General features: G+C 41.3%; 1 protein-coding gene across 4 annotated transcripts in view; it reads left to right on the top strand.

Annotated features, from left to right (window-relative positions):
• The window catches only part of LOC145437835 (dual E2 ubiquitin-conjugating enzyme/E3 ubiquitin-protein ligase BIRC6-like), a 90,013-nt gene extending 81,383 nt beyond the window's left edge, over positions 1-8,630 (top strand). For all 4 annotated transcript variants that reach the window (XM_080315141.1, XM_080315138.1, XM_080315137.1 and 1 more), the window contains exons 76-83: positions 371-471; positions 2,527-2,673; positions 3,413-3,566; positions 4,355-4,547; positions 6,388-6,465; positions 6,702-6,890; positions 8,023-8,229; positions 8,509-8,630. In XM_080315141.1, coding sequence (XP_080171267.1) covers positions 371-471; positions 2,527-2,673; positions 3,413-3,566; positions 4,355-4,547; positions 6,388-6,465; positions 6,702-6,890; positions 8,023-8,229 — 1,069 coding nt within the window. In that variant the 3' untranslated portion in view covers positions 8,509-8,630. The remainder of the gene's footprint in view (positions 1-370; positions 472-2,526; positions 2,674-3,412; positions 3,567-4,354; positions 4,548-6,387; positions 6,466-6,701; positions 6,891-8,022; positions 8,230-8,508) is intronic.
• The last annotated feature ends 11,451 nt before the right edge of the window (positions 8,631-20,081 follow it).

The raw sequence follows: 20,081 nt of genomic DNA, 5'->3' as shown, positions 1-20,081 counted from the left end.
ATCAAATTCAACCTCGGTTTTGTTATGTTTCTTTTTAATCCGAAATCGAATTCCATTTCCAAGTTTTCTCGGATTCGGTGATTCTGATTGCAATCTAATTTGGAAGTAACTGTGTATAGCTATCATGCTAATTCTAGCAGAGAAAGCAAAGCAACTTTGTATATCAACAATCTTGTCACAAGATATTGAGCCTCCTTCATAAGAATTGGAATGACTGAGCTCAATGTACAATTTTTTAGAAGATACAAGAGTTCTGTTTGTTGTACTAACTAGGGTTGCTAAGAGTCCACAGATTAACAACTAGTTAGAAACTAGTGCATATTTTTTCTATCTAGTTCCATTCACCAATATTTTATTTTTGCTATTAAAGGACCTTGAACACAAGCATAGACGTACATGGCGAAGAAGGTTTTTCCACGTTCGTACAGGACGTCAAAAGAACAGAAGCTATGCTGCGTAAGATACTCGAAGGTAAACATGGCGCACTTTGGTTGGAATTGTCAACAGTGAAATGTTGTGTAGGAGATCGATATTTGTCCTGTGTTGGCAAGCCGTTACGGAAATTTGTCCGTAATTTCAAGGTATCGTGCAAAGAGTATGGGTTGTTCCATTTTTCAAGCTACACGAAACCATAATTTGATACCATTGATTTCTTCGCAAAAAGCTTTTCGACTGACTCAAAAATTTGAGTAATGCGGTGAATCTTTTGTTTTGTACTGTTCATGCTAGAGCCTGACACTACACTATGCTAGAAATATCGATATCGACCATGAGAGGTCAAATATATTGGTCATTTTCGTGACGCCTTACCATGATAGTTGGGAGTCAGAGAACTCTAATCTGCAAATGCTGGACTGGGAATATTGATCGATTTCTCATCGCTTACAGCTATGCAGATCCAGCCTTTCTAGTTGGTTTCATGTACAAGCATGGCAATGACTGTTCAAATAAATGCTGTGAAGTTTTGGGAATGCGCATTAACCCTTTGTAACCGGCCGGCCTACTGACCAAAATTTTGCTGCATCCACATAGAAAACGATAAAATGTCAACCATATGGCTCAAATCGACGCCCAATATATTGCCGTCAACCTGTAGTAGCCGCCTAGCGGTCTGAGATACTCTCACGGCTCAGACGCCAGAGGGAATAGCGTTATGCGAGAAAATGTTCGCTATTTCTTGAAAATAAATTACAATTTTGTTCTTCTATATCTCCTGACGTCATACCTAGGCCCTCTCTTAGTATATGACCACCTGATTGCCTTCCGCATGAATCTCTACGTTCCAACGAGACATTACATGCTACCATAGCGCTTCATAGCCCCGCGCTACGATCTTGGAAAGGTAGTGATGATGAGCACAATCACGCGGCCGCCGCCGATGAGTAATCGATTACGTAATCTCGTATTCTCGTTGAAGGCAACGCGCGTCCAGTTGTGCAGAACATAGGAACTGCCTTGGCAATGTTGCCGTTAGTATAGGCCTACATCTCCATGCTATTGAAGTGTTATCAACTCCAGTTGCTTGTTATATGTAACTTGCAGCTGCAAGGAATCCGTAAGTATACACATATTGCCTTATTCGACACTGCCCAGTGCCCATATACGCTCGGGAAGTCATTTCACGTGATACATTGCTTTATTTCGCATCAATTTGAACTGTATTCTACACGGCTAATGCTCCATGTATGATCAACAGTAGTCATACAAGCCAACAGTAACTTCGTGTGCCATCTAAAACAGATATATAACTGCCTCTATATGATGTTGTTATCACAGGCTCGGGTACAAAAATAGCCTAACTCGCACGCTTATTTGTGCGGTGTTAGGGCTGGTGTCGGCTTTCTTATACAAAACTAAGCTCCATGATATGGATATTGATGGATATGCCAGGATAATGGCTAATTATAGGTATAATTTGCTATTGCCTGAAGCAATTGTACATCTGTTTGAAACCGCAACGAGTCAGGTCATCTTACGCAGCCATGATTTTCACGTAATAAGGTATGCTTCTTTCACGTCAATTTGAAACATCTTCTACGTGCTAATCTTCTATATAAGGACTTTCATAGAATAGTATGACCAACAACAAGTCATAGAAGATAACTGTAATCGGTTATATGAAGTCTAGAACGGAAGATACAATGGTTTATATTTCAGGCGGTCACTCACGCGAACATCATTACAAATTCAATTTTGCGGGAAACCTTTTTGCGTGTTCAATCTGCATTTCAAGCAGTATATACATTGCAACATTAGGTTATACATGGTCTGATGTATGCGTATTTATAAGAGCTCTACATACCAACCGATTGCAATCGTTTATGACCAATACAGGTCTAGCTATCTTGGATTAAATATAGACTCCTCTGCGTTAAACAGTCGCGGTCTAGTATACTAGACCGCCGGTCGCAAAGGGTTAAGCAACGCGCAGTGTGTTTTAAATATCGGCCCAATATATCGGGGTTTCCGGTGAAGCTGCAACTGCTATATCTATTTCAAGCGTGTTGCAACGTTTCTTGTGTTCAGGTAGCGTCAAACATCAGGAAGACGTCACTCATTTCAGCACCGAACCGTCTCTGCTGCCTCCAACTCAATCGACAGAGGAAATTTATACAGAAACGATGAAAGAGCTTCAATTCGATACTGCCATGTTGGTTGAAGAGAACGAACCTGGTATGCAATACCTTTTGTCGGCAAATGTTACTGGTTACTTGCTGAAATTGTGCGCTTGTCTTGAAAATGATGCACATCAAATTTTGCTCAAATCAAACTTGCAATTTTGAATCTATGGATCATTGTCAGCGCTACTTTTCGGTTGAGATGAGATGGTAAGGTGCTTTGAAAAATGAAATATTCTGAATTTCAAAACGGACACTTGATATGTGGTGCCAAATAGCAAAACAAATAATTTCTATCATAATTTTGGGCTCTTTCACCGTCTAGTGGCCGTGCAATATCACCGAACGAGCCAAAAATAGCTAATTTCGCTTGCAATTGAAAATAAAATGCGAACTGCTCCCTTTTTCAAACTAGTGGCTGGCAGTGGAACGAACTGCCTTTAAAATCCGCAACGGACCGATTGGCATTTCAAAAGGACGAGGTTTCGAGTTTGAAATGGGAGAGCCTGGCTCCGTCACTATTCGTGGTGATGATTGTGAGCTGGCAATGGCTACAAGAATCAACAAAACAACATCACAATTCATGCCGAACGACAGAACGTGCTTTCTAGGTGTTTGGCAATTATTTATTTTTCAAATGCGTAACTGAAACCACTCACTTTTCAAAATCCGCACCTAGATCTAGAACTACTCACCTTTCAAAATGTGCAACTAAAAAGGCCCGTTGTCGGCTGAAACCCGACTAAATTGGTAGTTAGTACAATTCTGATTAGTTTTGCTGTTATTTTCGACAGGGAAATATCGCTTTCCGTCCAATCACCACTTTGGAAAGCAAATCAAAGAATGTGCCAACGTTTCCGACCCTTCCCGAGCACGGAGGCTCGCGCAAGAAGCCGTTACTTTATCAAACTCACTGCCACTTTCTCTTAGTTCAACGGTGTTCGTTCGGTAAGCATATATCTATACAAATAATCGCATTTGCATTTTGATGAGTGATAAAGAAGGCAATATCTGCTTCTCTTGGGCTTGAAATAAACTAGAAAGGCTGCATCCGGACGCATGTAAGCGATTAGAAACAGACCGATATTCCCATTCTAACGGTCCTGGTAATAGGTCTCTGACACTATTGCTGTGATGTCAACAAAATTACCTCCCAGTACACTTTTTTTTTTCCAAATTAGAATTACTCCAAATTCAGAGTTGAATATTGCTTTCACAACTACAATCATTGCAGTAAAGAATTTATTGTATTATTGTATAATTTTATTCTCTCTCGTCTCTTGTTACGACCACCGGTACAGATGACTTTGCCCATCGTTAATTTTTTTTATTGTTGTATTTTATTACAACATGCTTTGTAAATTTGGTTTTCGTTCGAATCTCTTTCTGTATGCTTGTTATTGTGCCGTTAACTTTCGGTAAGGGGGACGCGAAAAGTCTTTGAGTTTATAAATTCATTACGGCAATGAATGTAGTTGTGAAAGCAATACTCAAGTTGAGTACCGCCAACCATATTTTCAAATTTCGTTTTGCAGTACATAGTTCTCCTGTAGCGTTTTCCGGAAAACCTGAAATTCGATTACAGTCAAAATCAGAACATAAAAATAGTAGGATTAGGTTACCGCCATTCTACTCATTGATCTAGGCTAGAACTAAAGTTGCGTGTTTTGTCCAAGTCTGTCTTTTGCCTCAATCGTGTTGGATGTGCGATGTAACGTAGAACTCCGATTGCCCAGATGTGATGAAGAAAGATTGGACGTGATGAAAGTTCTGATCACGGGCCCCGTCGACACGCCGTACGCGAACGGATGTTTCGAATTCGACGTCTTCTTCCCGAGCGATTACAACAAGTCTCCGCCGTTAATCAACTTGCATACAACCGGCAATCACAGCGTTCGATTCAACCCAAACTTGTACAACGACGGCAAGGTATTGATAGGAATTTGTTTTAGAATCGGAATTAAGTTTAATGCAGTATCGCTAAACTCAGAGATTATGGCTATCATTCGCCGATTCAAATATCTGCTGATTGTTATCGAAAATCCTGCTTTACGACTCATTATTCATCTACTTGATCCACTGCCGTATCCAAGGGGGGGTAGGGGTTAGGGCGTCCGAAACCCTCCTTTTCACAATCCTAAAAAATGATGTCAAATAGAGCCTCTCATATTTGCTAATTTATCGGTTCAACGTAGTCCTTTTTTTGTATGATACGGAAAATATGGCGTCTTGAATGTTATTTCGGGTGTCGAAAACCCCTACAAAATATTGGAATGATGCGCGGAATTAGTCGAAAGGCTAAAAAAAGTCAATATATTTCGCTAATTTCGTCCGCATTCTGCGCTTGTTCAGCTACATTTCGGCCGTGGCAGTTTCTGAATTTCTCAACTTCTTTCCCTTGATTTCTCTCTCGCCTTGCAAAAACGAGCGGCGCATTTTATGAACATCTGATCCAATTGGTCGACGCGATATGTAATTGCAAAAACGAAGCTGTCGGCAATCAACATCACCCACGAATTCGCTGCACCCGTTCGCATTGAAACATTAATTAAGGATCGCATGGCGTGTTGATTGATCAGCCAGACGCAGACATGGCGGCGGCAGTAGGACAATGCTGTTCTCAAATCCACATTGTCTTCTCAGTGATCGACAAGAAATGGCCTACAATTGTCATTCACATTACAAAGTACAAGCCTAGCGATTCACATTGTTAGGTGGCTTGCTGTCTCTGAAATACAGGCCTATGTTGAACCAGGGTTGTAATGACTCGACTCGAGTCACCATTTTGTGATGACTCGACTTGACCTGAGTCATTTTCTCAAAATACGGAAATGACTCAACTTGACTCGAGCCAATCTGTGTATTGACGCGAGACTCAGACGGAGGAAAGTTAGTATAATATAAATGTGGACCATTCGATATCACCAAACAGAGTTATAAAAAGTGGGTTTAACAAGTACAGTAACTGGAAACTGAGCAGTCAACGCAATGACTTGGACTCGGAGTTGACTCGGCGGCGAACTGAATATGACTCGACTTGACTCAAGTCGAAACTATCAAAGTGAGATTGTCTTGTGACTCGGAGCCTTGGTTACAACCCTGCCGCTGAACAAGAGAATGGAGTAGGCCTAGTAGTAAAGTTAAGTTAATGATATTAGCTGACAAGTTTTTCTGTCGCTGAAGTTATTATCTCAGTGTGACCGTGTCGTAACTGACCGACTTGGCTTGCTAGCAATTAAGCTCTGGTAATGTTTGCGCGCAGCACACGCTCAGTCGTACGACGAAGGTTATCGAAAAGCACGCATTCGTGCAGACTGCACACCTCTCTGTGGCTATCTGTGCCATAGTTGATTACATCTCCCATGTGTCAACGTATGCTGTGTAGTGATAAACAAACCGTAAGAAATATGAGAATCCCCATCCCCCCCCTTCGATCTCGGCTGGATTCGCCGCCTCATTTTAAAATTTTATGATCTGATTTTTCAAAACATTTTTTTTTAATTTTCCAGGTTTTACTTTTGGCGTCTTATCCCTGAAATGGCTCCATTGTGAAGTGATTTGTCGCATTGCCTTTTTTATGAAATTTGTTTTCTGACTATGCGAATCGAAGTTAGTGCGATAAAGTCTCCACTTTCGAGTCGCCGAGGCTTGGTAAGGCCACTGAACAATAGCTAGATTCAAACTACTGTGTGGAATACGGAATCGCCGCCCTTGTATTACTGCATTTTCCAGATTGATCAACTCCTTACATTGCACGGTTCCATTTTAGGTGTGCCTCAGTGTGTTGAACACATGGCACGGACGTCCTGAGGAACGTTGGAACCCTCAAACCTCCAGTTTTCTGCAGGTGAGGCCGAATTTGATGGTACCTATCTTGAAACGGCAACATCAAACGGAGCAAGATACTTGATACTTTTGGTATCTTTTGGACATGTCTTGGGATTTGCTGCTTTGACTTGTATCGGAGTAGAAATTTTTGACATTACTTCTATTTGGAAGTAGTTTTGACATGATTTGTAATTGCCACTTGTACTTGCACGTAGTAGCAACGCAGATTACTTGACATCCGTGAACTGCTTTCAGATTCTGGTGTCGATTCAATCTCTGATCCTGGTGAAGGAGCCGTATTTCAACGAGCCGGGATACGAAAGGTCGCGGGGGACTCCTGCGGGGGAACAATGCAGCAAGGAGTACGACGCCAACATCCAACAGGCCACCGTCAAGTGGGGCATGCTCGAGCAGTTGCGGAAGCCATCGCCGTGCTTTAAAGAGGTCAGTCCCTTTCACAAGCAATATTCTGTGAAAGGCATTTTTGATATGAGAAGGAACGTGGAAAAGTGATGTAGCAGCTAATAGGGTTGGGTGCAATGAGTCGAGTGCTCTGGTCTGTAACGAGTATTCATTCTAATGCTGCCAGTCTAGAAGTGAGATATGATTTTTTCAGAATGAAAAGGATACGCTCCTTATTCCCACTAATTACCGCGATTCATCAACAAAAGATCGCTCTATCAAATATGCCAGACATGATGTGTGGAACAGTGTCCCACCGCCCACCCGACAGTCAACGAGCATGTCCATGTCCACATTCAAGTCGAAATACAAGCAATTTCTACTAAGTGAATACTAGTCCACCCCAAGATTACCAGACCACGACCTGACCTATCGACCTCACCTCTCGGGACACGACACCCCCATTTTTGTCGCTTGCTTCTTGATATTATCTTCTTTTACTTTTCATTCAGTGTGCAACTGTGCATGCCTCCTTTACATCGCCTAGGCCAGTGGTTCCCAACCTTTTTTGACCCATCGCCCCCCAAATTTTGTGAACCGAAAAATGGGCATACAAACTGTAATCACCGGCGGGTTGACTAGAAAAACAGGGGGGGGTCAACTTTTCGGCTCGATGTCAACGTTGACACTTTTGTAACTAAATTTCCGTGGGTTGACTAAAAAAAAATGAAAAAAAAGTCAGCCGTTTCGACGCATCATCGCCCCCTTCGTCATTTTCGCCCGCCTAGACCGCCAAATCGCCCCCTGGGGGGCGATATCGCACACGTTGGGAACCACTGGCCTAGGCCAAGGATCTGATCTCAAAGACAACGCCATGTCATTTCGACACCTTCCTATCTTTCCATTGTAGCAGAATTTTTTGTGTTCTATTGAACTGATAATATTGCTAATGAACCCAACCGAACCAGAATGATAGTTCGGAAACTAATTTCCGCTGTGTAAACCTCGATTACTTGTATCGCAGTATATGAAACATGTAGTACAAGGCTACAAGGCAACGCACGTGAATTTTCACACCAATTAGTCACATTTGGATGCGGGAATTAGCTTCATTTTAAATTCTTTGCCACTTTTACTGTAACGTCGGCCTTTCAACGTACTGTCGATCGTTCAGGTGATTCAAAGCCATTTCTGGATCAAAAAAGCCGAGATCTTGAAGCAGTGCGACGCTTGGCTGTCTGATATGAAAAAGCACATTCTGCTTTACAAGGGACGCAAAACCATACCACATAGCTGTGTTGCTCTACAGAAACATATTTCTCTTCTGCAAGGCGAGCTGGAGAAGTTGGAGAAACCGCAAGCCGCCAATAAAGAAAACTAGGTGGGGTGGAAATCTACTCTCGTCATGAAGATGAATATTTTTGATTTTGTAATGGCCTTGCGTTTTTAAAGTTTAGTCAAGTATGTCTTTGACATTTCTACTTCTATTTCTAGGTATTCTCATTTTGTCAGTGAACGTAAAATAAGGTTTGAAAGCTGATAAAATCTTAATCTTATCTGGAAAATTCAATTTGTCGAATCGCTATTTGTAGAGGAATTTCGCCTGGAATTCCTTGGATCTCTTTTGTTGATTTCGATAGATTTTTATTTTCTTTTTCAGCAAAACATCGGATTATGACTCCATCGGAATGGGACTTTTATTTCTCTGCGAACTTTTGCTGTCTTTTTTGTTTTGTTCTGTCATGGAATAGTAAGTGTGCAAATAAAATACAGAATCATTCAGTCGCTTGTTTATTGATTTTCTTGTATCGAAACATTGCGAGACAATGTGAAAAGATGGGTATCAGTATCAGTTTGTGAATCATTTCATCATTTCGAAACACCACAAGACCGCATTACAATGAAAAGAGAATGTAATTCCCGGCACAGAATGTATGTGCTACTTTCGTCATTAAGCAAAGCGCTAAGATTCAAATAATAGTTTTTAAGGCCGTAATATATAAACAAAACGAATGAATGTTTTGTCTGGGTATCACACAAATCTGGTTCGCTGACTATCATGGCGACAAATATCGGAATACAAGCATGAATACAATACATATATAACGAATAGAATTATGTGTGTAGCACGAATCGAGCAATAATGAGGAAATTAGCTGCTAGCTGATAAAGCCGAGTGAGATGAATCATTCCCACGGCAAAATGCATTCCCCAAATTCGAAGTCAAGTGAACTGATTTACCGTGTAAGGGTGGAAAAGTCCTGGATGGCTCCATAGCAGTTGTAGGTCCAATTGTGTAGGAGGCGATTCGCCCTTCGTTGAAGCTGAAATCATCTCAAGAGATTGCACCATATGGAAGGCGTATGTCGTCTGATCTGTAGTGATGTTGGTATTTTTGAGCCGGTAATAGCAGATGTTGATCATGGGGATAAGATTTTTGATATGGTGAATGACCAGGACGTTCCTGATAATATGTCTATACTACTAGGTCAGAACGTTTTGTCAGGCGTCCTAGGTATTTGTTTTGGATTACGAGTCATATTTATTGGTTTATTTTGTTAATTGTTGTCTTGTAGAGGTATATAGTAGGGTTGCCATCAGACATGGGGTGATTACTTCATGAATGTAATCGATTGCGATTACGATTACTTCTGAATCACGCGATTACGATTACGATTACAGCAAAACCGGGAAGTATTCGATTACGATTACATTGGAAAAGTAATCACGATTACTCACGATTACATTTATTTTGCATCGTAGTAGTTAGATTGGAAGACAAGACATGTTTTGCGCTGAAAAAGCCCAATGATATAACAACTGTATTTAAAAAAGATGGGACGCTTCCTTGTTACGTCATAATGTACCCATTGCCCATTTTATAGAGGACGGTTTATCGCACCCAATGATTTGCATTCTTACCAGGTCCATAACTGCCGCATCCCCAATTCCCCAATAGGGTGGGAAGCGTGGTTGGAGGGGACTCAAAAGTATTTTGTAAACCAACATAAATTATAGAGCATTTTCGAGAGATTTCAGTAACTTGGAATTTCTCTTTGAGCTTTGCGATTTAAATGTCTCTAGATAGCTTGATTTCGAAATGCATACGTCTCCCCCTCAAGAAATAAAGCACGCATAATTCATAGTAATACGCATTTAGGTGCCAGTCAATACCGCTCCTCGACACATTAAAAGACATATGCAGTTTCGGCCCACATGAGAGTCCACGAAGTGTGCTATTAAAGAAAGACATTGGCTATGTGTCCATTGTTAGTAGCCGCGCTGGGTGGGCGTGACTAATAGTCCATTCTTTTCAATCCGAACCCACGATGCAAATGCCACCCTGGCACCCAAAGAGCATTAGACATGACAATTTGTGTGTGCGTCTCACGCAAGTTTTTCTTTTAGTCTGCTCTTTGGGCCTCTACAATCAATATCTTTTGGCTATATAACAGACAGGAGGTCACGACTTAACAACATACAATAAAGTAATTATTGCAAGACACCAGATGTAAAAATTATGAATTACGCCCCCCCCCCCCCCCCCCTTCCCCGCTCTTCAGGTAAATCTGACCATCGGGCGCTGAGATAGGATTAGAAATGCAATATAATGTTATTACCAATATTATTGATGAAATTAAATCTTTAACTTCAAAATTGACTACCCTATGAGGGCCAAAGACCGAAGTTTGGTTGGGGGACGCTTTTGTTGTTTTGATCCTGATTCTAGCTATAACCCACGCTGACATGGTATATGAGCCGATGGCTATGGCGGCAGGTCCAAATGTTCAGTAAAGAATTGTGAAATAGCGACCCGTTTTGGGTAGAATATAATGAGAATAACAGAAAATGAACATAATACTCCGCTTTCAACTTTATCCAGATAATGTAATGCAGGCTGCCATTACGAGAAACGGCAAAACAACGGCCCAGTTATGATGATATATATCAGCAGCTGTTGATTTTAATGCTTCATTGTGGAAATCGCAATGTTTTATTTGGCGAGTACAGAATTTTAAACCTTTGTCCGCTGTACGTTCGTACCATACAGGCCTACTACTCGCCAGACAGCAACGGTGAAACTGCATTTAACTATAGAATTAGATTAGAACTATTACATTGTATAGTTTAACTAAGCATAACCAAACATCAATACAAAAGTTGCTATTTTAACTTAGGCAGAGAGGTGATTATGATTAATTATCATGATGCGAGGTAGTGGCGTCTGAAATGTATTGATAAACCGATATACAGCACGGTGGGTTTTCTTACAATCACACAAATGTACATCGAATATCTATTTACTATGTGTGGATACTTCCTACGCAAAGACGATCAAAGCTAATAGGCTACCTCTGACGTAATAATGAGCAGTGGTATTTGAAAATCAGACGTTTGTGCTCTCAATAACTGGTATAATACAGGGTTGTAATGACACGAGTCATGACTCAACTCGAGTCGGACTCGCGTTACGATTTTCTGATGACTCGACTTGACTCGAGTCATTTTCGCAATATTGAGAAATGACTCGACTCGACTCGAGTCAATTTGTGTATTGACTCGACTTGGACTCGGGTCATTGCGCATGACTCGAAACTCAGACAGCCACGACCGACATTTCATAGTAATTTCGAAGAATAGTAAAGTTAACACACTATTGGGACTTCATCTATTCGTACTTGGAACTTGAAAATGCAACCATAACCTGCTAAAAGTGAGCAAAATTAATATATTATAAATGCGAACAATTCGATATCACCAAACAGAGGTATAAAGAGTGGATTAACAAGACTTTAACTGGAAACTGAGCAGTCAACACAATGACTTGGACTCGGACTCGAGTCATAATACCATGACTCGGACTTGACCCTCTGATAGGCGACTTGGACTCGGACTTGACTCGGTGGTGAATTGAAAATGACTCGGGTCAAAACTATAAAAGTCAGATTGACTTGTGACTCGGAGCCCTGGTATAATATCTCTTCCTTGTTCACGAGTGTTCACTTTATGTCACAGTCCTTGTACAAATAAAAAGTAATCGTTCTTTCACAAAGAAATCGATTAAATATGGGAAGTAGTCGATTACGATTACGATTACTTCGGGATTTTTTCGGATGTAATCGATTGCGATTACGATTACTTGAAAATGCTATAATCGTCGTAATCGATTACGATTACTAATCGCGATTACCCCATGTCTGGTTGCCATACGTCCTCTTTTAAGAGGATTTGTCCTCTCTTTTGATTTTTTTGAAAGTGTCCTCGGAGGACGCGCTTTTGTCCTCTTTTTTGAAAATTTAGGTCAGATTTAGAGCAAATCGCGAGTGATATGCCGTAAATAAGCACAGAAGTGACGCTCCGGCGGGTATTTCGGAGTGAAAAACGGTGATTTCAGCCCTGGGCGGAAAAGACGACCTTTATTTTATTTTTATTTTTTTTAGTCAACCGATCACAAAGTGGGAAAAATTCACCAGTTTTTGAGAATTCTTTTCCGGTTTTGCAAGTCTCAAATTTCTTAAAAAGTGTCCTCTGTTTAGATTTCCAAAATATGGTAAGCCGAGTATATAGGAGTCGTGAAAAAAAATCACAATGCATTGCGAATAAAATAACCGCAACCTCGTCAAATCTACATATGCACAACAAAAGATACTTTCGGGTATCGATATTAACCTGAGAAATATATTTTGCTGTATTTTACCTGTGCGTCAGCTCATTTTCTCTTCATGGTGCCCGATTTCAGCCTTAAAAGTATTTTATTTGCTAATTTATCATAGGCTTACCATATTTTGGAAATCTTAAAAAAGGACACTTTTTCAGAAATTTGAGACTTTCAAAACCGGAGAAGAATTCTCAAAAATAGGTGAATTTTTCCCACTTTGTGATCGGTTGACTAAAGAAAAAAAAAAGGTCAACTTTTCGCTCAGAGCTCAAATCACCGTTTTTCACTCCGAAATACCCGCCGGAGCGTCACTTCTGTGCTAATTTACGGCATATCACTAGCATTTTGCTCTAAATGTCACCTAAATTTTCAATAAAGAGGAAAAAATCTTAAAAAAGAGGACAATAGGGCGTCCTCCGAGGACACTTTCAAAAATGTAATAAAAGAGGACAAATCATCTTAAAAGAGGACGTATGGCAAGGGTCGGCAACCTACGGCCCGCGGGCCGGATCCGGCCCGCAAATCGAAATCGTCCGGCCCGCGACATAATAATAATTAGTTATCACAAGAATACGGCCCGCCGCTTCATAATGAGTTTCAATCTGCAGTGCAGCGCTGCATGAAAAAAATGAGGCATTGCTACGATATAATAGTAGCCTACATCGTATTAGTCTATTGCAGGGCCGGCCAACCCGTGGCCCGCGGGCCATATGTGGCCCGCGAGAAGGTTTTGAGTGGCCCGCGAGGAAATTTCCGAAATTTCTAATATCAAAAATGAATTGCACAGATTGTGAGCTTGTGAGGCCAACCAAAAATTTGATTAGTCTGGCCGCAACGCTTGAGATGTGATGACTAAAATATCTGTTCCGACGCATTGGCAGATCCATGAGCCAGTCACATATTGATAGATCTTCGTACAGTACAATAAAGCAGAATAATTTGTGATAGATTTATTAAAAGTAAAACTTTTCTACACGCTTCGCGCAACATGTTATCACTCGATTTCTTACTTTTAATATTGTTGCCCCTTTGTGAAAATGAAAGAACGCCTAATGTATTCGCGATTACGAGACAGAGTGTCGTTCGACATATGCAATTTGCGTTTGCACTCGCAGAAAGACCGTCGACTATGGAACCTAGGCACAACATATTGGCGCATGTTGGCCGAAACTTTCGATATCCATATGTCCAGATGCCAATAGCGAATGGCCCACTCCTAGCAAACTGAGTCCAGCGATATAAGCAGGCCTGCAATATAGTCAGGTGACAATATTATTGACCTGTGAACTTCAAAAAAATTTCGCGCTTCGCGCGGCTAGTGGCCCGCGCAACAGTTCGTCAATCGAATGTGGCCCTTTGGCTGAAAAGGTTGGCCAGCCCTGGCCTATTGTTACGCCATAAAACGAAGGTGGTTGAATTAGGAGATGGAGATGGAGATAGACTAGACTGGATCAGTGCTTATATCAATCGGGTGTATCTCGCAACCGAAGGTGTTCCATGCTTTTTTAAAGGGTGAATCACTCTAACGGGGTGTGACAATAAAGGTGTTCTTCCTTTGCTTCAAAAAACGCTTGGAGCATCTCAGACACAATGACGGAATCTCAAACTATTCAATTATAGATAACTAGCCTCCGTATGTTAGTTAGCCTGTCTATAGTTTGATTTTCCAGAAGGCATTGTGTGCCAAGACAAAAAACCTGAATAGTGTTTTGGCCACAATGGTGAAAACTGTTAATATGATTTTTGTCTCATCAACTGAATCAGTTACGCCAGATATTACTAGAAGCAGAGAATCAATATGGCGATGTCATGTAGGCCTATCTCTGTCATGTTCGCTCATTGAGTCGAGCAGCTATGCTTACACGAGTGTATGAACTGAGAAATGAAATAGCAACTTTCCTCGAAAACACAAATATCGCCGACTCATAATCTTGTAATCGAAAATGGGTATCTCATCTTGCTTTCCTGGTACATTTAACGTCCCATCTGAACAAATTGAACTTGCAACTTCAGGGCGAAAACAACTACATACATGAGATGTTGAGGCGCATTCAAAACAAATCTGTGACTCTGGAAATGTCAACAGTACAAAGAAAATTATGCTCACTTTCCTATACTGGAGGAGAGAAAACCTAGTACCAACCAGAGGTGGTCAAAGTAGTCAAGAAAGCTACTCAAGTAGAAGTAGAAGTAGCGGTGAAGAAATCTACTCAAGTACGAGTAGAAGTACTTCTTTCATAAACAACCTAAAACTACTTGAAGTAGAAGTAGAATCGACTGACTTTAAATCTACTCAAGTAAGTAAGTAGTTTGAAAATGATCGTAATTCGTTCGCATGGACTGTCAAAAGCTTCAAACGGCGCTATGCGGAAGGTGTACATAGCCTGATTCCTATTGATGCATCCCAGGAGGTGTCATTTTAGACAGAATAAGCAGTCGTCCACATCATGGGATGTAAATGATAGTAGCCTATTGATATGAAAATGCGATACTAATCGTTTGTTTACTCGAACACTCGGTTTTAGGGAATATGATGGCATGGTGCCCTCTCCCATATTACAAGGCCCCTAGTTCAGCCGAAGAGCAATACGGAGAAGTTGTGTTGGATACGGCTTTAACACTTTCCGCGATTAGTATACGTTGATTAAAAATACGGCACATCGTAAAAATGCCATATAGTGTATAGATTTATTTTCGGAAAATATAAGTCACTAGAACACTTGCTTTTATACTTCAACATGAATGTTCTCCGGACAGAAGAACTGAAATTATAATTATAACTCAACGTATAATAGGCTACTCGTAATTGGAAGATAAATACAATTACTACTTTTAAGAAGCGGAACATAAATTTCATGTCTTTTGTCCAGAAAGTTTCAATGGTGGTCTGCTAAAACAGGTCTAACGTTTATAAAAAGTCAAAGACCACTTTTCCAGATTAGGACACGTCACGGGCTGCTGGGTATAATAGGTAATTGCTAGATTGTAAAACGGTAGTTTCAAACGTTATGGGGGCCATACTTACTGTGATGAAATATTTGATATAGGCGACAATGCGGTGTGAACGGCACCACGCAACCCGGTATCTTAAATTATATTCAGCGATACTTTCGTTAAAACGTATTTGTCACTCCATATCTACTGTGCGCGAAGCGCAACGAAAATTCTGGATATGTTGTGACTTTTATGAAAATTAAATGGTGGTACTATACGTGAAAACAGCCCCGAAATTCCTTATGCTATCTTTCTTATTGGGTGCTTAAACTACTTCTACTTGACAAACTGAAAATAGCGAAAAGTAAGTAAGTAGTTCACGAAATATTACGAAGTAGAAGTAAAAGTAGTGAAAAAAAGATCTACTTGAGTAAGTACCAGAAGTAGAGGAACTTCGAAAAAGTAGAAGTACTTCGTTACTGACCACCTCTGGTACCAACACTACACATTTGTAACTGTGATACGAAATTTAACTACTGAATATTCACCCGCTTTTCCGACATTCCTTCTCTACAAAATGAATTCTGACTATTCAGTACTCTGTTTAATGTGGACGCCAATATCATTGCCTGAAAATTTCAAATGGGCCTTTCTGAAATGCGATGCAGTTGAATTGAATGGCAAATTTCATACAAAGAGCATATCGTTGCATGACTTTGACAAAGAGTACGTTCTTGAAATCGGTCTTTATCCCAGCTTGACCAGCAATGCAAAAGAAATTGCATCGATTTTTGGAAGCACGTACGCATGTGAACAATAGTTTTGAACAATGAAATCAACGGAGAGCAAGCTAAGATCACGTGTTTCGGACGTCCATTTTGAATAGGGTCTGATTCTTGTTTCATCTGACTTGTTACCAGAAGTTGAAAACCTTTCACAAAGCAAGCTGCGTCAATTGTCACAATTATTCTGTGTCGTTGAAGTGTAAATACATGTGTCTTCGGATTGGTATGATTTTGATTGCAGCAATGTAGGATAATATACCGAAGTGAGCGTAAAATATAGTACTAAGAAAAAATCCGGCCCGCCAAAAGGTTTTACACCCGAAATTTGGCCCGCGACTAGCAAAAGGTTGCCGACCCCTGACGTATGGTAACCCTAATGTATCACCATAGTTTAAACCAGTGGTTCTTAACCTTTTTTCCTCCAGCGCCCCCCTTTCAAAAATTATCGTACTCCAGCGCCCCCCCAACTTCATAATGTAAGGAATGTAATAAAGACAATGAGTAAGAGGGAGGGCCGTAACAGCAATTCGTCAACCCCCTAAAAACGATTGCCTTGCGCACCCATAGCGTGATAAACCGAACTTCTGAGGGCTTCGCCCCACGAACCCCCTATCGTGATTTCGATGGTCAGCAAAGTTTGTGTGGCCTGGTCGCCCAGGTACCAAAATTTTCTATAATGCATGAATGAATAGGTGGTAATTACATATATACAAATATACATATACAAAATTTCACTAATTAATGATTGAATTGGTCAATATCATCGGGAATTGCATGTTAATTGAGATTAATTTTTATCCTCTCTCTGCTCACGTAAACACATTTACCGGTAGAGCTGAGTGAGGTGCAATGTTCCCTCTAAGCTGCACATGTGCGCAGTGCTGACACGGTCTCTGCGCACAGAAAATCTACGTTGCGCACAACAAATCCGAAGTTATTACCTTTTTTTAGTCGATACGCACTGTTGTCCAGGGGTCAGCGCAGTGAGTTGTTGAGTGTGCGCAGACTCATCAAAACTTAAAGCGAACATTGTGAGGTTTCTTGGAAACTGTAGGGCCCGTTACTAATAATTAAACATATTCGGACGGGTTTGGGCGGGCGAACCCGTTGGTATGACTTCGTTGCATGATGTTTTTTCGTGACCCCCTGTCTGCAATATCAAAAAATATAGAATCGCTCAACGGGGATATCGCCCAACAGGAATATCCCTGTCGCCCAATCGTACTAAACTAAAAGACGCACACGATTTCAGATTGGTATTTCTTCACTGACATATAATTTTTCCCTGCCAGATGGAATTCGTCTTCTGGGGTTCAGATTGCCAAGACAGGAACATTCGGTGTCAGTCATTTAGGCGCCTATGGACAATTAAACCTATATGTAATTTGAAGGCTATATGTAACGAAGTTTTCGGTGTTAATTTGCTCTGAATACTCATTAAGGATATGTCCTATCACCACATCATCTACTGCGAAGCCATTTTTCTCCAGCGCCCCCCATACCGCCCCCCTGATTCCAGCGCCCCCCATATCGCCCCCTGAGCGTTTCCGCCCCCCCCTTCAACATCGCCAGCGCCCCCTGGGGGGCGCTGGGGGCAAGGTTAAGAACCACTGGTTTAAACGATACTATTTAAATTTCGTTGACTCCTTGCCAGCTAATCAGTGTCATAAGTAGTCATAAGTAATGCATTGCATCCTATCAATTCGCATCTATTCTCTATTTTGGCTAGTAATTAAACTGAGGTTTAGCAGTTCTACGTATATGTGAGCGATACAGCGCCTTTTACGTGTATATTCAACTCTATATTCGTTCATCGGTTCAAAATCAATGACCGCTCGATCTGCATATCTCAGACAGCTAGCAAAATGCAATGACGTTATCATGCCTCATACTTCGAAAAGGCAACTTGACTGGAATTATGACTAGGCTCGTGACTTGACTTGACTCGACTTGACTCGAGTCACCTCCAAATATCGAGCGACTTGACTAGACTCGAGTCACCTTTGAAAATAGATTGACTTAACTTGACTCGAGTCAAAATGTGCAATGACTCGAAATGACTCGTGATTCGACGGTATAGTGCCTTGATTCCAACACTGGTAGGAATTGATCGAAATTTGGTCTGTGACGTATTTATAGGCAACCTGGCAATTTTTTCACTATACGAATGAAATTTGGAAAAAAAAGTTTTTGTTTCAAAAGTTTCGATAGCTCGCGGGCCGGACCAGTCAATGATTACAGATTACCTCCAAATCCTTACATTTGTTTTTCACGGCAATGTAGGCTCCGTTCGAGCAACACCGTTACACGCAATCAATGGAATTGACACAAATACGATGATTGGCCGATTGAATACATAGTTCTGAACCAATAATGCAGCGACTCCTCCGACGATACAAGTCGGAATATTTGTATGCTTCGCTATTGTTTTAATCGTTATGCGTCGTTGGCCCTGCGTATTCTTGGTGAGGAATACAAGAGATTGTAAACACGGGCCCTAATATTTTTATATCACCAACTCACCATTCCAGTGTCTCTGGAGACTGGGGCTCGGGATTTTTGGTCAGCGTCAGAGTAAGGTAAACAGCAGTGCGACCAGATATATTTGAAGATGAAGACTAGTAAGCCTTCAGGATTACCGGACCACGACCTAACACCGGTCACGCCTTCCGCCACTTGCCACCTCATTTTGACGCTTGCCTTTTATCTTCTCCGTTTTACTTTTTATTCGGTGTGCATGCCTCTTTTTCACTTCGCGCTAGGCCAAGGTGTGTGTCTGCTGATCCCAAAAACTTCTCCAAGTCGTTTCGACACCTATTTGCATTGTATCGCAGTTTTGTGCTATTTTAAAATAATGAAAATAATATTAAAACTGATTGATTGATTGATTATATTCTTCGTGTATTTTACATAGAGCGCTTTCGGATTGTCGTTTCTGCCCCTGTGGATAACTATTATTCGATCCATTTCTCCAAAAGGTTTCGACCTGAGTGTGCAATTTTTTGCCTTCTCAGTGTCAATGTCACCGACTTGTTCCTGATGGTTACTTGAGTGAGAACCCAACACTGGCGGCAGATGTTTGTGACCTATGAACATGTTCGACATTTACTGTTTTGATGGATTATAATTATTTACGTCAAAGTATTTATTATAAAAAAATTTCAACTTCTGATAGAAATGCGCTGGATTTTCAATTAACTCAAAATTGTCTCGCGGGCCGGATGAAATCGTGTGGCGGCCGCGGGCCGTATGTTCGATTGCCCTGGTGTACACAGCCGACTAAAAGCAGCGTATATGGTAGTCCTAGCTGGCGACCCGAGAGTAGTATATATGATCGGTCTAGGTGTGCCATTGTGGCTTATGGGCGGGGTGGCATGGTGCCGTGAAACGCGTGTTGCGGACCCCCCCCTTTAGACCCCCCCCCATATCGCTCAACCGGTGCCTTGTAAGTATAGGGATCGCTGATGAGGTGACCTCTCGCTGATGACTTTGGCGGTTGAAATCTGTGAGTTGGCGACACCCCCTATCGCTCAACCGGTGCCTGGTCTGGTGTAGGCATCTCTCGTACGGTAACCCTTTTCGGTGTAGGGATCGCTCAACCGGTGCCATTGTGTCTTATTTGCGCGGCGACATGGGTACATTTTCGGGTATGGGCATCTCTCACATGGTGTTGACCGATTCGAGGTAATCTTAACGTTTACGGTGAGTGCGACTTCAATATATCATTATATTCTTATGGCTACTACGGAGTAGTCGCAGACGGCGATTCGAAAACCAGCAATACTCGCGCTCGCAAACTAACACTTCAAAAAGGTGTGGAATAGTTTGCTAAATCTAGGAATCACGCCTCGAAAT

This window comes from Botryllus schlosseri, chromosome 4 (genome assembly GCF_051294905.1).
Source record: "Botryllus schlosseri isolate E-star chromosome 4, Bs_hap1, whole genome shotgun sequence".
NCBI lineage: Eukaryota > Metazoa > Chordata > Ascidiacea > Stolidobranchia > Styelidae > Botryllus > Botryllus schlosseri.
This window is presented reverse-complemented; position numbering and strand designations above follow the sequence as displayed.